Genomic DNA, 23,842 nt, shown 5'->3' with positions numbered 1-23,842 from the left:
ATCTCCCCTCATTGGGGGATCGGGGGTGGAGAGGGTGAGAGACAGTGCCACTGTGACCAGAACTTATCCCTTCTCCAGGATCTATCTTCACTTGTTCCTCATCCCCTCTTGTGATTGGTAACTCATCTCTTCCTTCCAAAATGGCATAGCACAGTTTCTGTCCTTTATAACTTTATGACCTGCCCATAAATTGTCAAACTTGTGAAACACCTGGCGAGTTCTCTCTTTAGTCTAGAAATTAGTTTTCCCTTATGTTAGGTGTTGATTGGGTGTGGCATTCCATCCCAATCTCCCTTCTCTCAAAAAAACTCCAGACTGTGAAACTTCATCTTCAACACGTACAGATTTGCTGCATAAAAATGTGACCTGTGCAGTTTCCCAATGGCAGTTACCTGCAGACATCACTGCTTTCATGTGCCTGTCACCAGAATGGTGGGTAGTGAGTGTCAACCTTAAAGAACTCTCCATGGCAGCCACAGAGCATACAAGGCCACAATGGAGCTAATGGAAAACGAGCGGGAAGACTGATACATGCTTCATTGGTACCACATGTGATTACTCTTTCAGCTCACCTCCCCTGTACAGGCTCAATAATTCCCCAGAGGTCGAATTCTACTGTACATAGCTGAAATAAGGTAGTGTTAAACTAGCAATGAAATGTGAAATATGCAGAGCATCAAAAATTTAGCAGATGTTTTCAGACAGTGGCACACTGATGTTCCAGTGGAGACCCTAGATTTCATGTCTGCTTTCTGTCTTGCAGTTGGATTTTCTCCTTAAATGTTAGAATTGAGAATAAAGATCACAGGTCAGACGATATTGCTCCACTTTTTGTTGGGAAGCTGAGATGAGCGCCACACTCTTCGGTCCTGTCATATCATATATTGATGATGTCAGGAAGTGAGTCACACCAATGAGTTGAACTGAGGTGGGATAACAAAAGAAAATCATGAGTCATGTTAAAACATAGAAAATATCCCTGCCACAGTATTTGTGCTTAATAGTTGAGTACAAATGGCTCTAGTTTGCAGGCTGCTTGTTTTTGTGTCTTTGCGAACAACAGATACTCTGCTTTGACTAACTCGGTTGGGGGGGGGGGCGGTGTGGGGGGGGGGAGGGTGTTGAAGACTCAGAACCATAAAACAATCATGGCCATTGTTGCCTCAGCAAACAAAGAAATGATATATCTGCTATTAATATCATCTGAAAGCCTGCACCAAATAACAAACAATCCGGTGCTTCTCAGATGAAGTCGGGAGCTTCACACCAGATCTTACACCCCTGTAAAAGTGGCATGGGCCTCGGGTATTACCACAAGCACACATTTGTCTGCGTTGAAAGGTGGTGTTTCATCTCTATTTATGTCAGGTAACATAAATGAAAGATCCAAAATATCCAAACCAAAAATCTTAACAAACTTTACACTTTGTGATGAGGCCTTCAAGGGAAAACTGCAGGAAAATGACTGTTGCTAAATATGTAAACTGTATGAAAACAGTCAAAAATAGAGGCTTCTAGGAAAGGAATAACAGAAGTTTCCACTCTTCCAAAGATCTGCAATGAATTGCCAAGTGTAAACTCATTTTAAGTACTGAGAAAAATAATAAAGTAGCTCATTTATCTTCACAGATACAGAGGATAGCATGTCCAGACAAAGAAATCTGATGTGAAACACCTTTTGAATAAGTTTTTTTGTAATGCAGAATTTAACAAGGTAACAAGGGTAACTTTTTGTAGCTCAGAGTTGGACACATTCCAGTCTTGCGTGCTGAGTTCACACAGCAATCCTCTTTCTGTACATGACCACTGTGAAAAGAGGCTCCAAACTGCAAATGGAAAACTGAGGTCATGGTTTAATAGGTAGACCTATCTGTAAAGAGGCTTTCAGACTCCAAAGGTAATGCTTAGCAAAGCAAACGATGCAAAGATGAATGATTGCATGTTGAAAATATGAAATGATAATGATGTAATTATGTGGAAAATGGTCAATAAATGAGTTCATCTGGAAAAATTATGTATTTGTCACTGGTGACCAAATTTATTGCTAATCAATAACAAAAATGGCTGCGCTGCTGGAGCTGTTGTAATGGGGTCTGGCAGCAGCCTCGAGGGGTTGCAGACTATGGAGAAGCGGAAAATTGCCACAGGGGACAATGCCTTTACAGCGTCAGCGGTCAGGACCGGGGTTCCAGTCCTGTAAAGAATTTGTACATTCTTCCCAGGTCTGTGTACGTTTTCCCCAGGGACTCCGGTTTCCTCCCACCACTTGAATCATACAGAGGGTGTAGGTTAATTGGGGTAAATTGGGCAGCACGGACTCAAGGGCCGAAGTGGCCTGTTACCGTGCTGTATGTCTACATTTTTTTTAATTAAAAAGGAGATCACCCACCCTCCTCTGTTTGCGAAGGAGAAGCGGAGGTGACAATCCTATGGGATGGTAACCACAGCAACGAACCAGGGAGGAGTTCTGAAGCTGAAGAACATATAGGTGGTGAGCTGATGGTGACTTGAGACGAAGAACCCACACAGACTGTGGTTAAAGGACTCACACCAGGCTGCTGGAGACTGGCTGAAGGGATACCAGGAATCTGAACCAGGATGCGAGAGGTTCCCAATCATGTTGGAGGCTTAAATCTGGAGCTCAGGTTGAAATTTGTGTGGGAACAGAGGCTGTGGGAGTGCTGGGGCCTAATCCATAGATACTCTCTGATTCTGGGGGACTCTCTTTTGCTTCTCTTTCTCTGACTATAAAGGGTGTCTGGCAATTTCTGCTGAAGGTGAATCTTTGTTTGCCTCACGACGAACTAAAGTCAATTACATGTAATAATTACACCTGTTTTATTACATGACAATAAAGAAATCCAGAATGTGGAAGTGGTTTTAAAGTAGCGTGGAGATCTGTATAAATCATTTTTGAGCCTCTCAACAATTTAAGGAAGAATTGAAGTTTTACTGTTATAAACTGCTATATTTAACAATGCGCAAAATGTCAGTGTTTATCAATGTCACTCATGTTATCTTTGGCTGTATTGATTATGGAACCAAAGTTATATTTAGTATTTTAATGCCACCGGTGCAATGTAGAAATGAGATTGCTATCTCTCAGAAAATAGTTTCCATCTAGTTGTAAAACTCTCATGTACAAAATATTTCGTAACAATGTTTTTTTTTAATCTACTTTTGAATAATTCTGATAAATGTGTTGATTTTATCAGCCAACCCACCTCCTGAAGTTATCTGGCTTCATAATGGAAAAGAAATTCAGGAATCAGAGGACTTTCAGTTTGAGAAGAATGGAAATGAATACAATCTTTTTATTCAGGAGGTTTTTCCTGAAGATACTGGAAAATACACATGTGAGGCATGGAATGATTTGGGGGAAATACAGACTCAGGCAATACTGACTGTACAAGGTATTATTTCTTCAGAATTGTATTCCAACATTTGAAGAGTCTTATGCTTCCATGTACTTTTGTTTTCTCTGCATAACTCTGCACTCTAACAGGCAAATGGTCTTTCATAGTTGTCACTGTAATTAATTCTTATTTTATACAATTAGTCTGTCAGAAAATTGAGGGTTTAAGTTATGTCAGTTATGCATTTTTACTTTCTATCACAAGTAGCTGGCTTTGAAAATAATGCAATCTATTTCATATTTCAATAAGCTGTTATAACATACTATCTTCAACCAATGAAGTTGAGTAATTTACAATGGGGCAGTATTTCAGCTATGTGTGAATGTTTTGGCATGATCCCATCTCTTTTATTTTAGTCCAATAGTTCCATTTTGGGATATGGTAGCACAATGTTTATGTTACTGGATTGATAGCCTAAAGGCCGAGAAACATGATCATGAAAAATGTGCTGAAATCCCATTATGGGCAGCTGGAAATTTTAATTTAGATTAAGTAGGTCTGTTCCTAATAATTTAAAATCTTAGTATCATTAAAAGTAACCACAAATAAAAATACAACTGGTTTCCTGAACAGAGAAGGAACTTTAGTCCAGTTAAGCATTCGTCTTTATGTGACTCCAAACCACAGAAATGCATTCAACTCTTAAATGGCAGGCCCAGCATCCTTCAGGTGTTATCTTCACTGCCAGTGGAAAGAAATTCCTGAGAAATTCAATGGCTGTAGCCAAATTCCCAGGATATGGCTGAAATGCTTAAAAGGCTTCAATAATTTCATCAAGATGGGCACACCTAAGGGAAGTGCTGACTTACTTTGCAAAGTTCCCATCTGTATTGTGTGGGAAAGGAAGGGTTAGTTTGGTGGTGGATTAGGTTTTTATAGGTTGGCATAATATTGTGGGGTTTTCTGTGTTCTGTGTTCATTTTTCAATGCTATGGGGGCTATTTGGTTCCACATTGATGTCCCATGAATACATACTTTTATCATTAAATGAGTTTGTGACAACTATCATGTAAGTGAGGGTGGAGGAGTTGGGCCAACCAATGTTTTGGGGAGTAGGTAGTGTGGACAAATTGTTACATCATGCCTCTGAGCTGCATTGATTTAATACTAGTATTGCCATTATGGAGCTCAATGTGCCTGTCTCTTTTTCTCTGACACAACAAAACATGCCATTTAAAGCAAATTGCTAGCAATTTCCAAGTTATTTATTGATTGGTTTCTGTTACCTCAATTCTGCAAATGTTTACTCCCTAAAGTTCTTTTGAAGTTGTTAAAAATCTGCTCCAAGTACTGTGCCAGGCACTTAAGGAATTTGTCCTGACTTCAAAGCTTTTGGTTAAATTCCGGGACATGTAATGAACAGTAGGCTGTCACATGGGAAAACAGCAAGACTGGGAGAATAAGCAGAGGGCAAGCTAAACAGGTTGAATTAATAGGTGGGAGAGAGAAAACCCATCAGGGGGCATGTAGCACAAGACAAAATACTAAAAGAGAGAAGTGGAGGGGAGAGAGAGGGAGAGAGAGAGAGAGAGAGAGAGAGAGAGAAAGGCTTTCCACAGAATGCATGTCTTACCAGTGCTCCAGGTACCATTCTCCAACCTGAACTTTGGTGGGGAACGATGTGTTTATGACATTATTATTTTCAAAAATATAATTTATTCATAAATAATTCTAATAGGAAATACAATACAATTAGTGAATGTCCTAAAGCAATGGTTCTCAACCTTTTTCTTTCCACTCACATACCACTTTAAGCAATCCCTATGCCATAAGAGATTGCTTAAGGTGGGATGTGAGTGGGAAGGGAAGGTTGAGAATCACTGCTCTAGACCCCATTGTTACTGAAATATTTTGCTTGAAAAAAATTGTCATTGGGCCATTTCTTTTGGGGTTATGAAACTGTGCACATAACGAGTCAATTAGGTACGATTAAAACAGTGGTTTTCAAACTTTTTCTTTCCACCCACATCCCACCTTAAGCACTCCCTTACTAATCACAGAGCACCTATGGCATAGGGATTACTTAAAGTGGGATGTGAGTGGAAAGAAAAAGGTTGAGAACCACTGTCCTAATGTGTCAAATCAGTACAATGCCACTGAACTTTATAGGTATTCTTGCAAAGCATCAATATCAACCATGTTTCCTCTTCAAACAATGTACCCACAAAAGATGTTTTTATGTAGGACCCAGCGTCTGAATGTTTAGAGGGCGTAGGACCTTTCACTGTGATCCTTCCTCACAAAGCCTTTGCAGAGGCTGCACCAAGCTTCTGTGTATCCCTCGTCACATATTCCTGAAGACTAAAATGAGCCAGTGTTTGCCAGTTAGAACATGTCAGCAACATTCACTGGCATCATGCATTGCTGGGGGAGGGGGTGGAGGCAGATACATAATCAGAACTTATTGTCGTAAACAAGTCATGAAATTCAGTGTTTTGTGGCAGCATCTTAGTGCAAACATACATACTATAAGCATCTTACAATATTACTATAAAAAAATAGGGCACGAAAAATAAGGCAGTGTCTTTGGTTCATTGATTATTCAGGAATATTATGGCAGCGGAGAAGAAGCTGTCCTTGTGCCGCTGAGTGCTCGTCTTTAGGCTCCTGTACCTCTTTCTAATGGTAGCAGAGTGAAGAGGCTATGGCCTGGTGTGATAGTACAGATTCTATCACCAATGTGTATATGTATAGATGTTAGTGTAGGATGACTGTGATTGGCTGAGAGCTTAGCCACACCTACTGGCAGGTCTTGAAGGATTGCTCCTAGCCAGACCAGGTCATTCTGGACTGGTCGACCTACATGAGATATGCTCCCGTCTTTTAGTTAATAAAAGCCTTGGTTTGGATCAACAAGTCTTTGGTTCTTTGACATGCTTGACACCTGGGTGGTGGGGTCCCAATCGGGATATTCAGCAGACAATTAGATAGGCACATGGATGTAAGAAAAATAAAGGGTTATGGGTGTGAAGTAGGAAAAAAAATTAGATTGTTGTGGGGCATGTTTACATAAGTCGGCATAACATTGTGGGCTGAAGAGCCTGTATACGCTGTAATGTTCTATGTACATCTATGCTTCGGAAAGGAGATCAACACTAAAATTTGCCACTTCCTCCCTTAAAGTAGTACAGCCTATCCTTAGTATGATGAGCCTCTCACAACTTTGGCACCCTACTCAGTGGGGCAGTCACTCTGCAGCTGATTTAGTGCAGTCTATGCATCTCAATCTCCCTTATCCTAATTCAACACATAGTTATCATGCTTACTGCCATAATCACCCGAGAGATAGATTAAGAATGGGCATAAATGCAAATCAATATTAGCTCTGTTAATTAATAGATAATGGATGATTTTTATTGTAAATCTTCAGTCTCGTTTCTCTATGCTGGTACTTCCATGCATACACTGTTCCTCCATATTATTCCAACATCACAAATCTTCTTCTTCATTGCTCATCGGCCTGTTAAACTTTGCATTAAATCCATGTTTGCTAACTTCACCTTGTAATTACTTGTTACTGTTCATGCAAGAAAGTTGCTTCTGAAGGTGGCAGTAAATTCACTTATGGCAATCTCCTATTTTGACCATTTATTTTGTTCTCCCCCATGCACAAAACATCTTCTTCACATAAAAACTGAATATTCTCAGCAGGTCAGACAGAATCTGTGGAAAAAAAATACAGATGAATGTTCCATGATGAAGATCAGTCAGCAGAGAACTCAATGAAATGAAAAGTTAACACTACTTCTCACCCCAACCTACCTTTTCTCTTTTGTTTGTTTATTCTCAGTGCTTTCGTTGTGTCCAGCCCCCCCCCCCTCCCCCAATATGTTATCCTTTTATCTTTGCTTTTCTATCCTTTGCCGATAATTTTAATCTTAGTTCTGGAATTTATTGATACCTCCTACACCTTCACCTCCAATGCTTTTTTAAAAAATAATATGGACTTTTAAACTGTGTGCATTTTATACATTATAACCAAGGTTCAGTTTAAAAGTTTTCAATTTTGTCTCTCAAGAAACATACTCCAGTACTCCAGTGCATGGTCCCCCATATTTTTAGCCTTTTTCTCCCATGCCACCATGGTTAGTGATTTGCGTTTTAAAACCCTTACCTTATGTAGATTTATTTCTTAATCAGTTGTGGGCTCTTTACTCTTTTTACCAAAATACATCAAACTTTTCCTCGATGAAATTCATTCACTAAATAAAAGGCCATCTTCTAAATCTATTAATGTCTTGTATTTAAATTCTACTACAATTTTTCTTTAGACTAGTTACATTTCCAAATCTTGGGATTGCTGCAAATCTATAAATTGTACTACCAATTCCTATGTGCATGTTATTAATGTGAAACCTGTGGCCCTAATATCCTTGTACAAAGTATTTGTACACCCCATTATTTTTGGATTCCTTGTAGCACATTTTGGAGATTAAGATGAAATTCCTGGGACTTCAGGATAATTTTGCAGGGTTAGCAAGCATGGCATCTTTTGTATGCATGGCGCAATGGAATATCATTTTATCTCAGACAAGATTCATGAACATGTCTTATCTCATTTTGCAGAGCCTCAGGATGGGACACAGCCCTGGTTTATCAGCAAGCCAAAAGCTGTGACTTCATCTTTAGGTGAACGCGTCCTTGTTTCTTGTGCCATTGCTGGAGATCCATTCCCAACCATAAAATGGATGAAAGATGGGAAAGAGGTTGTAATTGATGAAGGGTGCAAAGTCTTCCAGAATGACGATGTGTTCACACTGCTCATCAAGAATGTGAAATCTCATCACGCTGGTCTCTATGAAATACAGCTCAAGTATGCTTACATTGCATTCTAAGTCTTTCTCCTGGAAGTAATTAGAGCTATTCAAATCATAGCTGTATATAAATGAAGCACTTGTTTTCCTGTAAATAGTGGAAAAGATCAATCTGTATAACTTATTTTGCCGAGTCTGTTCTCACATTGCATGCAATGCTGTCTCTCAATTTTTCATGGCCAGTTACAAATAGACCAATAGATTTTTAGATAGTACGGCAAGATTAGTTCAGGAAAGTGGTGCTGAACATCAGAATCAGAATTTATTGTCATGAACAAGTCATGAAATTCAGAGTTTTGGAGCAACATCAGAGTGGAAACATTCATATTATAGCCATCTTACAACATTACCATAAAAAAATAGTCCTTTAAGAAAGGGGGAGATACAAATGAGAGGATGTGAGTTGAGATTTAGGGGGCAAAAGGTTAGCAGAAACATGAAGGGGGAACTTTGTTACTCTGAGAGTGGTGGGGGTGTGGAACAAGCTTCCAGACAAAGTGTGGAGGCAGGTTCGATATTAGCATTTAAGGAGAATTGGATATGTATATGGATGGGAAAGGAATTGAGGGTTACGGGTTGAATGTAGGTCAGTGGAGTTAGGTGGGAGAAAGTGTTCGTCATGGACTAGAAGGGCAAGTTGGCCTGTCTTTATGCTGTAATTGTTATATGGTTATATGCAGGAAAAGTAAGGCAGTGTCTTTAGTTCATTGATTATTCAGGAATCTGATGGCAGTGGGGAAGAAGCTGTCCTTGTGCCGCTGAGTGCTCGTCTTTAGGCTCCTGTACCTTTTTCCTGATGGTAGCAGAGTGAAGAGGGCATGGCCTGGGTGGTGGGGATCTTTGAAGATAGAGGCTGCTTTTTAAGAAACTGCTTCATGTAGATGGCCTCGAGGGAATGAATCCTGGTGCCTGTGATGTCGCAGACCAAGTTAACAACCCTCTGGAATTTATTCTTGCCCTAAAAGTTGGCGCCTCCGTACCAGGCAGTGATATAACCACCCAGAATGCTCTCCACGGTACACCTATAGAAGTTTACGATAGTCTTTGCTCACATACCAAATCTCCTCAGACACCTCACAAAGTATTGCCGCTGGTGAGCTTCTTTGTGATGGCATCAAAATGGAGGCTCCAGGACAGATCCTCAGAGATGTTGACACCCAGGAATTTTAGGATCAATAAAGATCTCATGTGATCTTTATTGAAAGGTGAGGCAGACATGGCTGAATTGTCTAATTCTTTTTCTATTTCTTATGTTCTTCTGTCCTGTGATGTCTTTGGCTTGGCTTCGCGGACGAAGATTTATGGAGGGGTAATGTCCACGTCAGCTGCAGGCTCGTTTGTGGCTGACAAGTTCTGTGATGTAACTAATGTTTTACTGGGCTGTTTGCAGTTTGTATAGAAAGTGCACATTGGGATTGATTTGGTCACTGATGCAACTAGAATACAAGTCATTGCTTCATGGGGCAGATTAACTCGAGTTTAGATAAAAAAAATCTCTGATGTGACAGACCAAAGTCATTTACCAACTATGGGAATTCAGTCATAGACCTAGAATTTGGGGTAGGGTCTTCATGTTTGAATGTTGCTGGACAAGACTCAGCCTTAACTGCACTATGTCCATTGGATTGAAGGGCAGATGTATGACAGGAATTGAAATGTAACTGTTTTTATAGCTATATATGCAGATGTGTAATATGATCATTGATTACTGGTGGAGATGTGTGCTTGCTGGCACACATTCTGTAGTGATGGTTTTCAAAGAAGGGCGGCATGGTTCGTTTTGTAGTTAGCACAATGCTGTTTCAGCGCCAGCGACCCGGGTTCAAATCCAGCACTGTGTGTAAGGAATTTGTACATCTCTCTGTGTCTACATTGGTTTCCTCTGGGTGCTCCAACTTCCTCCCACACTTCAAAACGTACAGGGGTTGTAGGTGTAATTGGGTAGTATTGGTTCATGGGCCAGAAGGGCCTGTAACTGACCTGTAAAAATTGAAATATCACACTGCTTCCAGATTTTCTGTTTTCATTTCAGATTTGAGCATCTTCAGTCTTATTTGTTTTCCAAATAGAAGGTGTCTTTACATCAATGTACACACATTAATGAGCATGCATGCCTAAAATTGCAAGTGTACTTAATTTTTTATACATGATGGTATTTATTTGAAACTGCTGTTTTCACCAAGGTTCATTGGGTTAATGTGTTGGCATTTCATGGTTCCATATTCACTCCTAATTAAAGCTGAGATGGTATCAGCTGGCTTAACAGTTCAGAGCAGGAGGGCGGAACTCGCATTTCATGGGATGGAATGTGAAAGTCCAGTATTTCCTGTTGTTAACTTTCAGTGCTTTATTACTGGAATATTGTCTGTGCACTCGGTCTGTAGGGAGAATTGTGCTAGGGTGCAATTCATCCCAGTGTCAATTTGGCTGCAAACATTTATCTGAAATTACCAATTTGGAGATATGTAATAGCATAATTTGGTATCTCAAGAAAGAATAAAATAGGATGACAAAAATGGATCAGAATGATAATTGTCATAGTATGTAAACAAATTGGATTAATGTATCTGATAAAGTTCTCTTTTTAAAGATGGGGCAATATCCTGATATATGGAGAAAGTGAAGACTGTGGAGAGGGAAGGAGGTGAAATTCAAAAGGCCACTTAATTTTCCCCTGAGAAAAGGGGGGTCTGATAGTTGTAACTCAAGGAGACACTTTGCATTGGCATTGAAAAGCCATGCTACCTTATTAGGAAAATGGAGGACTTATCCCAGGTTTATGCAAGTAAATAAAATAACTATATTAGGTCTTGATGGCCCAACTAAGGATTTTTAATTGAACTGCAAGAAGACGCTAAAAAAATCATCCACAAAACCTCAACAAAGTGACATTGTACCATACAAATGTAAAGTGCAAGTTGTTGTTGTTGACACAAGCCAATATTTTCACCTATGGAGCTTCCAGCAGGTAGATGGAGTACTCTTGATGGCCCCTTGCTCAGCTTGTGATGCTGAGGCCAATTGTAGTATCTCTGTTGAACAAAAAGTTCAAAAGGAAAACATGGTTCTGCACAGATGAAAATAAAATGTGGAACAGGGAACCACAAAAAAAAATGAATGAGCTACTGGATCAGACAACATCCATGGGTGGAAATGGTCTGTCAATGTTTCAATTCAGGACTCTTTATTAAAAATCAATCAACATTTTGTGTTGGGACCCTTTATCAATATAATGTGGAATGTGTGGGCCTGAATGATTCACATGTACGTTGATTTAACAACAATGGACATTAGTTTAAACTTAAGTGGATCGCAGTTGAATATTCGACAGATCACCTTAAAAAAATAGTGAGTTTATGGTTCCAACTTCAGGACTATAAGGCCAGTTGAGTTTTCTCAAAATAAATAAGTAGACGAGTTTACATTCTCATCAAGCCCATGTTTTGACCAATCTCAATTGTCTGTTTATACTGATATTAACAGATTGTTAAGGATTGAGAACAACTCAATACTTCCTCAAAGAGTTAAACTAGAAAATCTGTAGATGCTGGGTTCTTGTGTAATACACAAATATGCTGGAGAACCCGGCAGATCATGCAACATCCACAGCAAGTAGAGGGCTCGGGCCTAAAACATCAGTTGCCCTTTACATCTGATGGATGCTGTGTGACCTGCTGAGTTTCTCCAGCATTTTTGTGTACTGCAATTCTTCCTCATAGTTCTGCTACAGTGCATTGTAGCAGTGTTATTGAATAAATCTGAAGCTTCCAATATCCCAATGATGAATTGGTGCTGATATTTTTTCTTAAATTTAGATATTTTTAAATTTGTTCATGAGCCCGTCCTGCCCAATTACACCCAATTAACCTACAACTTCCGGTACATTTTGAACAGTGGGAGGAAACCGGAGCACATCCACGCAGACATGGGGAGAACATACAAACTCCTTACAGACAGCTCAAGATTTGAACCTTGGCCCCAGCTGCCATAGCGTTGCACTAACCGCTACACTAACGGTGCTGCCCTGAAAGTAAATTAAAGGCTGAGACAAATCGCTTTTTGGGTTACAGGAGAGTTGAGGGTTATGGGGATCAAGTGTGAGAGTAGAGTTGAAGCTAACAATCTAGCTACTGCACTGAATAATGGAGCAGGCTGGAGACCGAGTGCATGATCCAGCTGTTCCTCCTGTTTCTTGTGATCTTACTGAGCAATTGAGGGAAGCAGAGTGCGCAGCTTATGAAAACTCAATAGGAGCCTGACCTTGGTTATTTTCAACTGTTTATCCTCAAATCACTTAGTCTCAGAACGATTAGAGTTTATTTCTCTTGCAAAGGAAGATAAGGGCCTGAGAGAATCCCCCTGTACAAATCTGATTCATCTAATTGTAGGACTATATTTTTTCTTGGATAAACAGTCAAGCATTTATACACTCACTGCTCAGCATGGATGTTGCTTCCATTGATGAAGAGATAGCAAGCATTTTAGAATCACTTCATCTAAATGTATGATTCACATTTGAGGAAGCATTTATTTGTATTTCTCATTCTTCTCATCTATTTTCCATATATTATTAAACTTTTCTTCATCCCATTTCTTTCACACAAATGTCAGAAACCAGGTTGGCAAGTGCAGCTGCCATGTGTCTCTAGTGGTCAAAGAAAGCTCCCATTCCCGAAAAGACGCCAGGGAAGAGTAAGTATGATTCCCACATTACTTGGGAGGGTTCTATTTTTGCACTGCCTATCCTGAAGTCAGCCAGTGCGATCTGGAATAAATTCAAAACTAATCCCCAAATGTGATCAGAGAAAATGTTTACATCACACAGCTGGGCCATAGTACATGGCCCAAGCAGACTGTCTCACATTTTTTTCATGCCCTTACATGGTCATTGAAGTCATCAGTGATGCAGTGTAGTAATGGATTGTATTCATGTAATAAGCCTTTCCCTTTTATAAACATTCTTGTGTCAAGCCTGGAACTGTTCTGCAGCTTCCAAACTAACCTCTTATTAATTCTTTCCCTTCACTGCTGATGGCAGCAAGGTTCAAGTGAATACCAACATCTTTGAAAAGGACGGCTGTGGGGATGGCATAGAGGATTTTGATAAACCTGATTTTACCAAGAAAAGCATTGCGGAAACTAAAGCAAACACTAACGACGAGAAAGCATTCTGTGGAGTACTTAGGAGAAAAGTTGCAACCAAAGTGCAGTCAGCAGAACAACTCAAGCAGCAAGAGGCCGAGCAGAAGGACTTTCGCTGTGTCCTGGGGAAAAAGGTCATCACCAAGAGCTTTTCTGAAGAGGAACTGAAGGAACGGACAGCAGAACAGATGAACTTCCGAGATTCTCTCTCCCGACATGTTAAAACGACTAACTCATTTGAAGAAGAAAAGAAAATTTCAAGCCCCCAGCAGGTAGATTTCCGGGCAGTCTTGGGTAAAAAGAGCATTCCCAAAATATCACCACAAGAAGCGAGCACACTGAAGCAAACACAACCAGACTTCAGGAATGTTCTGGGTCCAAAGAAAAGAAATTCCGCTGACAAAGGAACAGATAATGACACTGACAGAATTCAGTCTGTAAAAGTGGATGTAAATGATGGTGGTGATTGTAAAGATGGATGTTCATGCATTGACGATGGGCTGATGGAGGAGAAATCTGAGATCACAAACAGTGCACCAAGCTTTACAGAAATGTTAAAGGATGCTCAGATAGCAGATGGTGAACGTTTATTGTTGCAGTGCCGGGTAGTGGCCAACCCACCTCCTGTGGTCACCTGGACTATAAATGGAAAGGCCATCAAGTCATCCAAGTTCATTAATATATCTCAAGAAGGTAACTGTCTTCCAAACTAGAGGGAACTTTGTGTTAATTCTTGACATTTAATAAACCTAAACACAGCACATTATGTTTACAATAAAATAACTTTTCTGATATAATCTATTGATATATTATATTTATCATTTATAATTTATAAAAAAAATACATTTGATTTACTCACTAACAAAGCTTTCAGCTCAATTTAATCCTTTAAAGGACTGCATACAACAAATTTGATGCTCATTATTTTTTGACATTATTTCCCATTTGTAATGAAAATCTCTAAATAATATTTCAAACAAAATCTTACAACCTTGTTGTAATAAAGTCTTTGGGAAAGCTTTGTCTTCTTTTTGCAAAGCATAGTAGATGAAAATGTCAAAAACCATGTGTAAAGTTTAAGTATGTTTTATTCTTAGTTCAAAATCCATATGGCCAATGAACTTTCATAAGTTTTTATTTGTCAGGATCACTTCGTACACTTACAATTGAGGAGGTTCTACCTGAAGATGAAGGTCAATACAGATGCATAGCTGAGAATTCTGCAGGGAAAATGGAATGTACTTGTTCGGTTACTGTGGTTGGTAAGAGCGTTCAACAGCCTGAAAACATTCCCCTCATGCAGCATTGTTTGTCTTTCCTTCCTGTCATTAAACTGGAATATTAAAAACAAAATTCCTTCTACTAGTCTGTCGTAGAAACAAGTTGCTTATGCAAGAAAAAGCCAGAGAAACTTTATAACAAATATTAAACACTGCAAAGCAAACTGGAAATGACCTTAACTAATTAAATGTTAGATGCCAAGAATCTCATTGCACTATAGTGGAACATGTGTGAATATTCATCAAGATTTCTTTATAAAGATATTTTCTTTACATTAAACTGAAAGTTGTCATGAAATTGAAGTTATGGGCAACTTCTTAAATGTCAGTATTTCCAAGGAACCAATTAAAAATAAAATTGGATAAATTAAGCTCCATTAGTTTTGCTTTAACGAATGTAATTTTGAAAATAAAATATTTTATAGCTACATAAATGCAGGAGAAAAAAGGAAGATGCATATTATTTGTCATAAATTCCAAATTACATATAGTGATTATATTTCATACGCAGCTGAATCAAAGTCTCCTCAACCCACTGAGAAAAGGTCAAAGACAAAGTTCATTTCTAGTCCCACTTCAGAAACAGACTGTGGTAAGTCAGAATCATTTATTCAACCTGTTCCCAAATAAGGAATGGATTGGGCTTTCAGCTGTTTTCCCATTAGCTGAAGGCTATTCACTGAAGAAGATGTCATCTGTGATGAAGATATATTATGTTGTTCTAACCTTTGGTACAGGATATTAGAATTGCTACATTATTACTTAAACTATGCTGTGAATGTTAAATATCAAAAGCTAATGTAGAGCATATTCCAGCAAATTCAGCTCATACATGAGACATGTTTGCACCCAGCACAACTCAGAAAATCATGAAGCACAGAAGGAAGGCCTATTGGCCCATCGCCCCTTGTGCTAGTTCTTTGGCAAAGCTGTCAAATTGAGCTTTACCCGTAATAATAATTTCCCCTTAAAATATTTATCCAGTATCTTAATTAAAGCTTCCACATCTCTTCAGGCAATGCATTGCAGATTATAACTCACTGTGTGAATAATTTCTTTTTCTCATTTAATCTTTTGATCCCATTGCTCACGAATTCTTCTGCCACAGAAAGATGTTTCATCCATTGAACCCATTCATGTTATTGAACACCTCTGTCAAAATTCTTCCTAACTTTCCATGCTCTAAGGAGAACAACCCCAGTCATGACAGTAAAATGAGCCTTATCCTACATGCCGCCATTGTAAATTCATATCGAGTACTTTGTAAAAGTGTTGACTGCTTCTGCTTCATGCAATATTTTGGACAGTGAGTTTAAGACATTTGGCTTGGGTGGAAATATTTTTCTACATCACCCCTGTAATCCTCCTATTCTGTAATTTAAGTTTTGTTTTGACCTCTCTGCCAATTTTACTGTATTAAATTTTTTTTAATTAATTTTAGTATTTTATCTCTGATAAATCCCACTTTCCCCTCTTTTCAAAGAAAATATTCCAAGATTTGCTTATGGCTAAAACGTTAAAGTTCTGAAAAAGTCTCGCAAATATTCTCTGCAGTCTCATCTTTTCTGTTATATAGTGACCAGAACTAAGCAATTATTACCTCACCATTGTCTTCAGTATGAAGAACATACCAACTATCACACCATAAATCTTTGCCTTCTATTCTTCAGCAAGTTTTGTAAACATGGAATATTTTTTATTCCATTTTTTAAATGTTGTTTGTTATGTGGTGGGACAATTATCTCTTGAAAGTTCCCTCTGTTTCTATATCAAACTAATGAATCAAAATATGCAAACAGGAATCCACAAGCAGACAAATGCACAAATTGGAAATTAGATGCTGGAAATTATTCGCAGCTCAGGCAGTATATGTAAGGGAAGCCTTCAAAACAATGATCTTCCATCAGAACATTAATGTTCTGCCATTTCTAGAAGAGTTCACCATTATGTTGACTTTCCTACCTGTAGCCTTGAATTCAAACAATCCAATGTCACTGCTCCTTGGAAGCACAGGACTACAGAATTAACCTTGTACAGCAAACTTCAGAATGCTTTATGATGTAACACTTCTTAATTGATGGGGAAATTATGCTCCTGTTGAAAATAAGAACCTGTGATCATAAGAAAGGCCTTATTGGCAAAACAAAGTGTATGCAAAAAGGATAAAAGCGAATGAACAATAATTTTTTTCATTGATGTTCCTTAATATTCTTTAATCCTTTAATATCAATATGAAGAGGACAGTTTTCATTTCACCAATGAAATATTAGCATATCACTGCAGAAGTTACTCTCAGCATATTCTAAAGTAGTTGCAATGGCCTCTTCAGTGAATCCTAGAAATTATCAGTACAGTAGGAGAACAATTGCCCCATATAATCTATCATGGCAAAGAAAAGAAACCTGTTCCACCTTTCATTTCTTGGTCTATTTAGCCTCATAGTTTTTTTGCAACATCAGCTCTCATATAATTGTGATGAGTATTTTTGCTATCTCACTCTTAAAGATCATGAACTCCACACCTCTATGGATTAAATAACTATTCCTCAACTCCCCTCTAATCCATCTGGTCTATGACCCCAGTTCCTGACATTTATGATAAGAAAAATAGGTCCTTTTTCAACTCTATCCAACTCATGATTTTGTACACCTCAGCAAAATATTTGTTGAGTTTTTTTTTCTGTTTGAAAGTAAACCATTACCGCTTAGCTAGTGATCCTTCATAGCTAAAATGTTATTGTCCTAGCACTGTTCTTCTGTTCCCTCTTGCTTGCCACCTTCAGTAATGCATGGACCAGAATTGCACTTCATGCTCTAGTTATGCCGGCTGTAGTTCTAACACGGGCCTGTTCTTTTCTTCCTCAACCACTGGAGCATCCCGAATACTTTCTTAACCAGCTTACTTTCCAGTCCTGTTACCTTTAATGATCTGTGGACTACAAGTCCAATTTTTCCTCTACACTCTCAGTATCTTATTATTTACTGTTCCTCATTTGTTTGCCCCTCAAGACATTATCTCTCCAGATGGAGTTCCACTTTTCAGCCACCTGACCACTCCAATGATATCTTGCTGAAGTTTTGAGTTTCTTCTTTACTTTCAACCTCATGGACACTGTGTAGCAAACCCATACTCAAATAGGACCATGAAAGTAACAGTTTGTAAGCAGCTGTAACACTTTCTGTGCATGGGTTTCACCCAACTCACACAGGAACAACAGAGTTCCATGGAATATGTTAGTGGAATTTTGAAGTGAAGCATCACGTGGCTGAAGCATTTTGTGGTCTTCTAAGGATATAGCCCAAACAAAATTTGGAAGAAACAGATTAACTACATGGAATGATTTTCCAACTCCACAGGAAATGTGATCACTCCTGATGAAGGAGACAGCCTGATAGTGATTTCTTTGCCTAGTTAATTTGTCACATGACCAGCATTGGCACCCAAAAACAATGCTGAGGTTCAGCCTTAGATCTTAGACCTCTCCATATGGGCATGCATTTGTTACGTGGTGCCAAGTAAGGGCCAGACCCAGATGTATTCCAAATCCCTCAGGTGGTTGTGGTGCGCTGAGGTAGCAGCAGGCAACCACAAAACTCGAAAGACTGTACAACAGGCTTTATTCCAGTAAAAGTCTGAACACCAATTCGTGCCTTGGTGGCTCCCTGTGTGACTGGCTCAGGAGGGGCCGGCTCAGGTCTATATTCAGGTCAGCTGATTGACAGCCAGCCAGATGGAGTCAGCCCCTTAGGTGGATCTTCCTGCAGGTACATAGATTGCCCCCTGCAGTAGGCTGGTGGTCATATCACCACAGTGGTGTAGAATGGTGTCGCAAAACCACAGTGAATCACATTTTGCTCTTTGGAGTTTTTCCTTCCTCCAAAACATTGGAAGTCCTCAGTTCTGTAGTTTTACCTTTTAATGTAAAATTACAAATTGTTACATAATACACAGAATGCTTCAAAGTAGAAGTGAGATACTTTGGGGGGGGGGGGGGTGGTGGTTTGTGTCATGGTGTCAAATGAATGCCCATAAAATAATTGCTAACAATTCACTGAAACATTTTTGGATGTTAGGATGAGAGCTAAGCAAATTGTGTATTCAAGCATTTCCTTGGCAGATTTTTATGGCTATTTTCGATACTACCAAAAAAGGATATTTCTGAAGAAGTATTTTTAGTTTTTACATGCCCCCACAAAATGTGAATAAATGACAGATCTAGTTCAGTAAATTTTTTTGAAGATATGCAATGGCCTAAGTGTTGTTGGTATGGACACTTGAAGTGGAAGATGAATGTTCAGTTAAATATTTTAATTGGGAGAAATAATGCAAAGAAAACAAACCACAGCCTGACTCTTTAGTTTTAGCACAAGCAACAAGGCTTCAAATATTTCCTCTTCCAGATGTTTTTCCTCAGAATCATTTGGTCACTTTGTGATAATATCAAAGTTGGTGCCTGACTCTCAAAGATTCTACTTTCCTAAAAGAAATGATTTATACACTTTTTTTCAAAATAGCATTGGAAAAAAAATGCAAAGATGATGTTGAGAAAAGGAAATTTAGAGACTAAATTACAGAATATTAATCTTGGTTCACTTTAGTTCTGGCCAGTTTTGCACTTTCTCCACAGATTTCCCATTCATTTGGAGAACAAAACAACATATATCTTAATTACTTCCTGATGCCTCAGTGTTCCTAGGAACTGACACATTGGTGTTTTATATTCAGCTGAGACTAATTATCCTAATACATGAATAATTTAGAGGCAAATGTGTGTCTGGATTTATAATTGACTTTTTGAAGCTTGGTGAGAACACCACAAGGAGCTTCAATTCCAATTGGATGGATGTCCGAGAAACTTGTGAAATGTATTGATCAGAGAGGTGGCCTTACTTATGGGAAGAATTAGATGTCATATTGTGTTTCATTGAGTGCATAAGCAGAAATGAGCAATGCTCTTTTTTTTTTGAGAAATGGGAAAGTGTAAGAGTCTTGATTAATATTCCAGGAACCATTCATTCATCTTGAAACTTTCCTTGTGAGTAAGATTCTTATTAACTCATATACTCTAGAGTCTATTCCCAAATAGAACTGTGATTTGCTGGCTTAAAAACCCCTTGCACTTTTATCACTAAAACAGTCCTCACTGTGGTTTTAACAATCCTTGAGGTTCACAAGGTGCACCACACCAATCACTTAACCAAGTTGCAAGAAGGAAAACCTTGGTTAACTTAGAACTACCAAAAAGATTGAATGATCGCATTGGTCTTAAAATAAACTTCTAGTTGGCATAGTGTCTGTATGTGAAAAATGAACAATAATGGAACAATCAGAACAGAGAACAATAAATGTTATTATTGTGAGATATTTGGTTGTGGAGTGAGTTACAGAGTTAGATTGCTTTTATTGACACTCAAAATAGAGTGGAGGATGAACTACTTTACTAGTTTTATTCAATGCCTTCTTTAATGGTTGGATGCGTGAAATCTCAAGGAACATACCTAGAATTAGAAGAGCATTCAAAAACAAAATATACATCTGTTTCAATATGCAAAACTTCTGGAGGAACTCAGCAGGTCATGTTGCATCTGTGGAAAGCAATAGGCAGTCAGCATTTCAGGTCTGTTTGTGTGCATTTACACTTGTCTGAATAAAATAATTGGAAAATAATGTCTAAATTCAGTGAATAAGGTGCAAACTCCTTGCACTTTTATCACTAAACATGGAAAATAAACTTTATCATTGTTTCTGACTTTAGAGATGTTGGTAATGCTCTCCTTGGAATTGAAAAATTAGTACAGTAAAACCTCTTGTATCTGGCACCTTTGGGGATTGGTCGATGCTGGATAAGTGAATTTTCCAGTTGCTTGAGATTCCGTGTTGCGTGATTGTCAAACTAACCACTAGGGCCACCTATTTTAAACTTTCATGTTTTTATTATTTATTTTCTGCTTTTTTTTCTGCTGGTTGCTTGAATTCTGGACTAGTTGGGATTTTACTATAGTAACTTCAAATAGTTTACAAGATGTTGAGTAGAGAGAATTGGGTTAATAGCAAACGTTATAGATTACTTATTGGCAATATCTCAACAGGAGAAGAGTACCATTTCCGTTTTGATTCTGAAACTTGTTGTGGTATGGTGCCTTCCAGCTGAAAAGGAGATTGAATTTTAGATGCGGCTGAAGGATGAAGAACATACTGGGTTGCAGGCAAAATATGAGGATGTGAAACTATGCAGGACTCTGAGATCATAGAGCTAGCATGGACAGGATGGGCACAATGACGCCCTTCTTTGCTATTAAATTCTTTCATTCTTGGAAATCCAGAAGCCCAGCATGTTTCAGTAGAGGAATGGAATAATAGAATAGCTCTGCAAAAAGCCAACTACCCTCCTTTCATGCTGTAACATTCTGCTATTATTATGTGATTCAGACTAGGTCAGGATTAAGCCAATTATGGTTAAAGCCATAATTACAGCTGCCACTCAAAATGGAGTGGAGGATGAACTACTTTACTAGTTTTATTCAATGCCTTCTTTAATGGTTGGATGCGTGAAATCTCAAGGAACACAATACCAATGGATTACCTTGACTGCTCTTCAAGCGCAGAAGCCTTTAACAAAGCCACTCCTAATTATATACTGTTACAGGGGATATTAGAATGGTTATGGATAAATATGTCTTTAAAAGAGATAGATTGTGGGGGTTTAGTGTAGGTCATTTCACAAACAGAGTAACACTTCACAAAAGACATCTCATTTAAAATGCAAGAGCTTTGCTGAAGCGAGACGTTGAGGCTCCAGTTGGCTTTGCAGAAGCAATGAAGAATGCTGATCTGTTATATATGGGCAATAAAGTCCAGACTCAAAGGTACTGATAAGATCTTTTGAAGATTGGGTTTGTAGACTTGGAAGAGGTTTTTGGTTTTTACAAGCAGAGAGAGGGAAAAACAAACAGGATTCTACTCTGCGAGAGAGAGAGAGAGAGAGAGATATCAATTTACAGTAGCAGTTGAGGCTGCAAAATGGCAATCTGGCATGCTTGTTGAAAGACCCCACTTTGAAGATGGGTTGTGAGTTCTAAGTTGAGCCTGTTCAAAACCTTCGTAGTCCATACAAGAGGAAATGGCTGGCTAGAGTGTTTCTCTGAAATAAGGGAAACAAGAGGAACTCTGTGGGGACCTGGAAGAAGAGGTTATCATTTGGAAAACTCTGATGGGGCAAGTTTCTCTGGCAAGATAATAAAGTGACTGATTGGAGGAGATCAGTTTGTGTGTGTCCAACGAGCAACAAATATCTCTCTGAAACCAACAAGAACCTTCCTGAGTGGTAACCATTTAACTTTAAGCACCAGAGCCTGGTGAAGATACATAAATGTTAAATTCTGTGCACAGTATAAGAATTGCCTGATACCAGTGAACTTGGAGAGGTGAATGATTGGACTGTGAAACAAAGAACTTTCCTGAACATATACACATTACATACATGTGCGCTTAGAATTAGAAGGGGTTAAATTAGGTTAAGTTAATAGTAATAAGTTAAAGTTTGATCCTGTTTTTATGTTTAAAGAAAATTAAAAGCAATTTTTGTTTAAGTAACCATTATCTTGGTAAATTTCTATTGCTGCTGAGTTTTAGAGTCCTCTGGGCTTGTAACAAAAATTATTTTCATCGATCTTGTTGGACCCTTTCTAGTGACCCTAATTTGGACAGCTACATATTTGGACCCATCATTAAAGTAGGGAATTTGTGACCTGACTTTTGGTGACTATGCCTGTCATAGTTGTAGTGCTTCTAGATGCCCCATTTTAGGGCCCCAGACTTGTTCTTAGACTCTCAGAAAACAGTCACACTAACCTCCCAGAGGAGAGTGAGCTACTGAGGTGATGAGGATTGTCCAGGAAATCAAAGATGTGTTAAAGTGACATTGTGTGGAGACTCCCATCTCATTGGTGCATAATCTTCAAACGCTTTTCAATTAGGACTACCATATCAGTGCAAACAATCTGTAGTAATGCAGTAATCATATAAAATATTTCAGATAATTAGGCTCACCAACTTAGAAGGAAATGAATGGGCAGCCCAATGCTGCAGGTTGTGAAGCTGATACCTTACATTTCCTCAGGTTGAGTCCAAAATTCTGGTACTGTCTCTGTGGACTATGAATGCTGTCATTATGATTGCATGGGTTTTCTGGGTGATTCAATTTTGTCACCAACCCTGAAGATGTACTGATTGGTAGGTTAATTGGCAACCCCCTAGCCTGAACTTTCCTGAACATAGCCTAGGTTGGTTACTGTACCTGTTGAGGAATTGCTGGGAATAGGTTACAGGATAAGTTACCTAGGGAACATTATTGCTATGAGACAGGACAGATTTTGCAGGAGCTGTTTGCATTTTTAAAAGGCTTTTCTTGTAGATAAAACATAATTTTGAATCCAATATGATATTGATGAAAACTGTTTAAATATTCATGAACATTGATTTGAACTTTAGTCATTAATGGAAGTGTTGAGGATTGTGATCTTCTTCATTGAAATCAGGCAGCCATTGAAGAATTTCAATTCATTCTTGTTCTTCTTCTGTTCACTTCTTTATAATAAATTAACAAGAAGTTGGTAACCCTAAAGCAAATTTCAAATGTCATACTTCAAGAGCCTAGCCTTAACACTGACTTGTTAGATAGCAAGTCTGTCCAAATACTGAGTCTTTGAACTGCAATCAGGATTCGAATCTAATACCACACTCTAATTGCTTATATTGTAGTTGAGCTGGTGAGAGTTTGCAACAACATTCACCACAGTTGGCCTTTACTTCAACCGTGCCCCTAAATGCATTGTAACATTTGGCATCATGGAAAACTCGTGTGTAATTTATTTTAGTATTGAGAACCTCAAATTACATCTTTTTTAAAAATTTTCTTTTAGCTGAAGCCACCATTAAAAAGAAACCAACTCCCAAAACTCCTCCCAAACCAGGTAAGATGTTTTATTTCAAGAAAGCAAGTTTATCTTTATCTTCTTTTATTTTTTGCCAAACTGTCATTTTGCATTCTGTTCATTGTCATACTGAGTGGAGATTTTGCAACCTATATCTCATTAGAAACTATTACTTAAATTCCCTCCCTTTCTCTGGACTCCTTGACTACATTAGTAAAGGAACTTCAACAACACAAGCTTCTAATGAAGAATAAGAT

The 23,842-nt window shown here is 38.5% G+C and overlaps 1 protein-coding gene across 10 annotated transcripts in view; it reads left to right on the top strand.

Moving 5' to 3' along the window:
* The window catches only part of LOC138762131 (myosin light chain kinase, smooth muscle-like), a 309,201-nt gene that overhangs the window by 208,815 nt on the left and 76,544 nt on the right, over nt 1-23,842 (top strand). For 9 of the 10 annotated variants that reach the window (XM_069935544.1, XM_069935539.1, XM_069935541.1 and 6 more), the window contains 7 exons: nt 3,216-3,413; nt 7,983-8,229; nt 12,842-12,922; nt 13,269-14,065; nt 14,518-14,634; nt 15,164-15,244; nt 23,574-23,624. In XM_069935544.1, the coding sequence (XP_069791645.1) occupies nt 3,216-3,413; nt 7,983-8,229; nt 12,842-12,922; nt 13,269-14,065; nt 14,518-14,634; nt 15,164-15,244; nt 23,574-23,624 (1,572 nt within the window). The remainder of the gene's footprint in view (nt 1-3,215; nt 3,414-7,982; nt 8,230-12,841; nt 12,923-13,268; nt 14,066-14,517; nt 14,635-15,163; nt 15,245-23,573; nt 23,625-23,842) is intronic. The other variant, XM_069935546.1, reaches the window with a different exon arrangement.

The sequence above is a fragment of the Narcine bancroftii genome, chromosome 4 (genome assembly GCF_036971445.1).
Source record: "Narcine bancroftii isolate sNarBan1 chromosome 4, sNarBan1.hap1, whole genome shotgun sequence".
Lineage (NCBI taxonomy): Eukaryota > Metazoa > Chordata > Chondrichthyes > Torpediniformes > Narcinidae > Narcine > Narcine bancroftii.
This window is presented reverse-complemented; position numbering and strand designations above follow the sequence as displayed.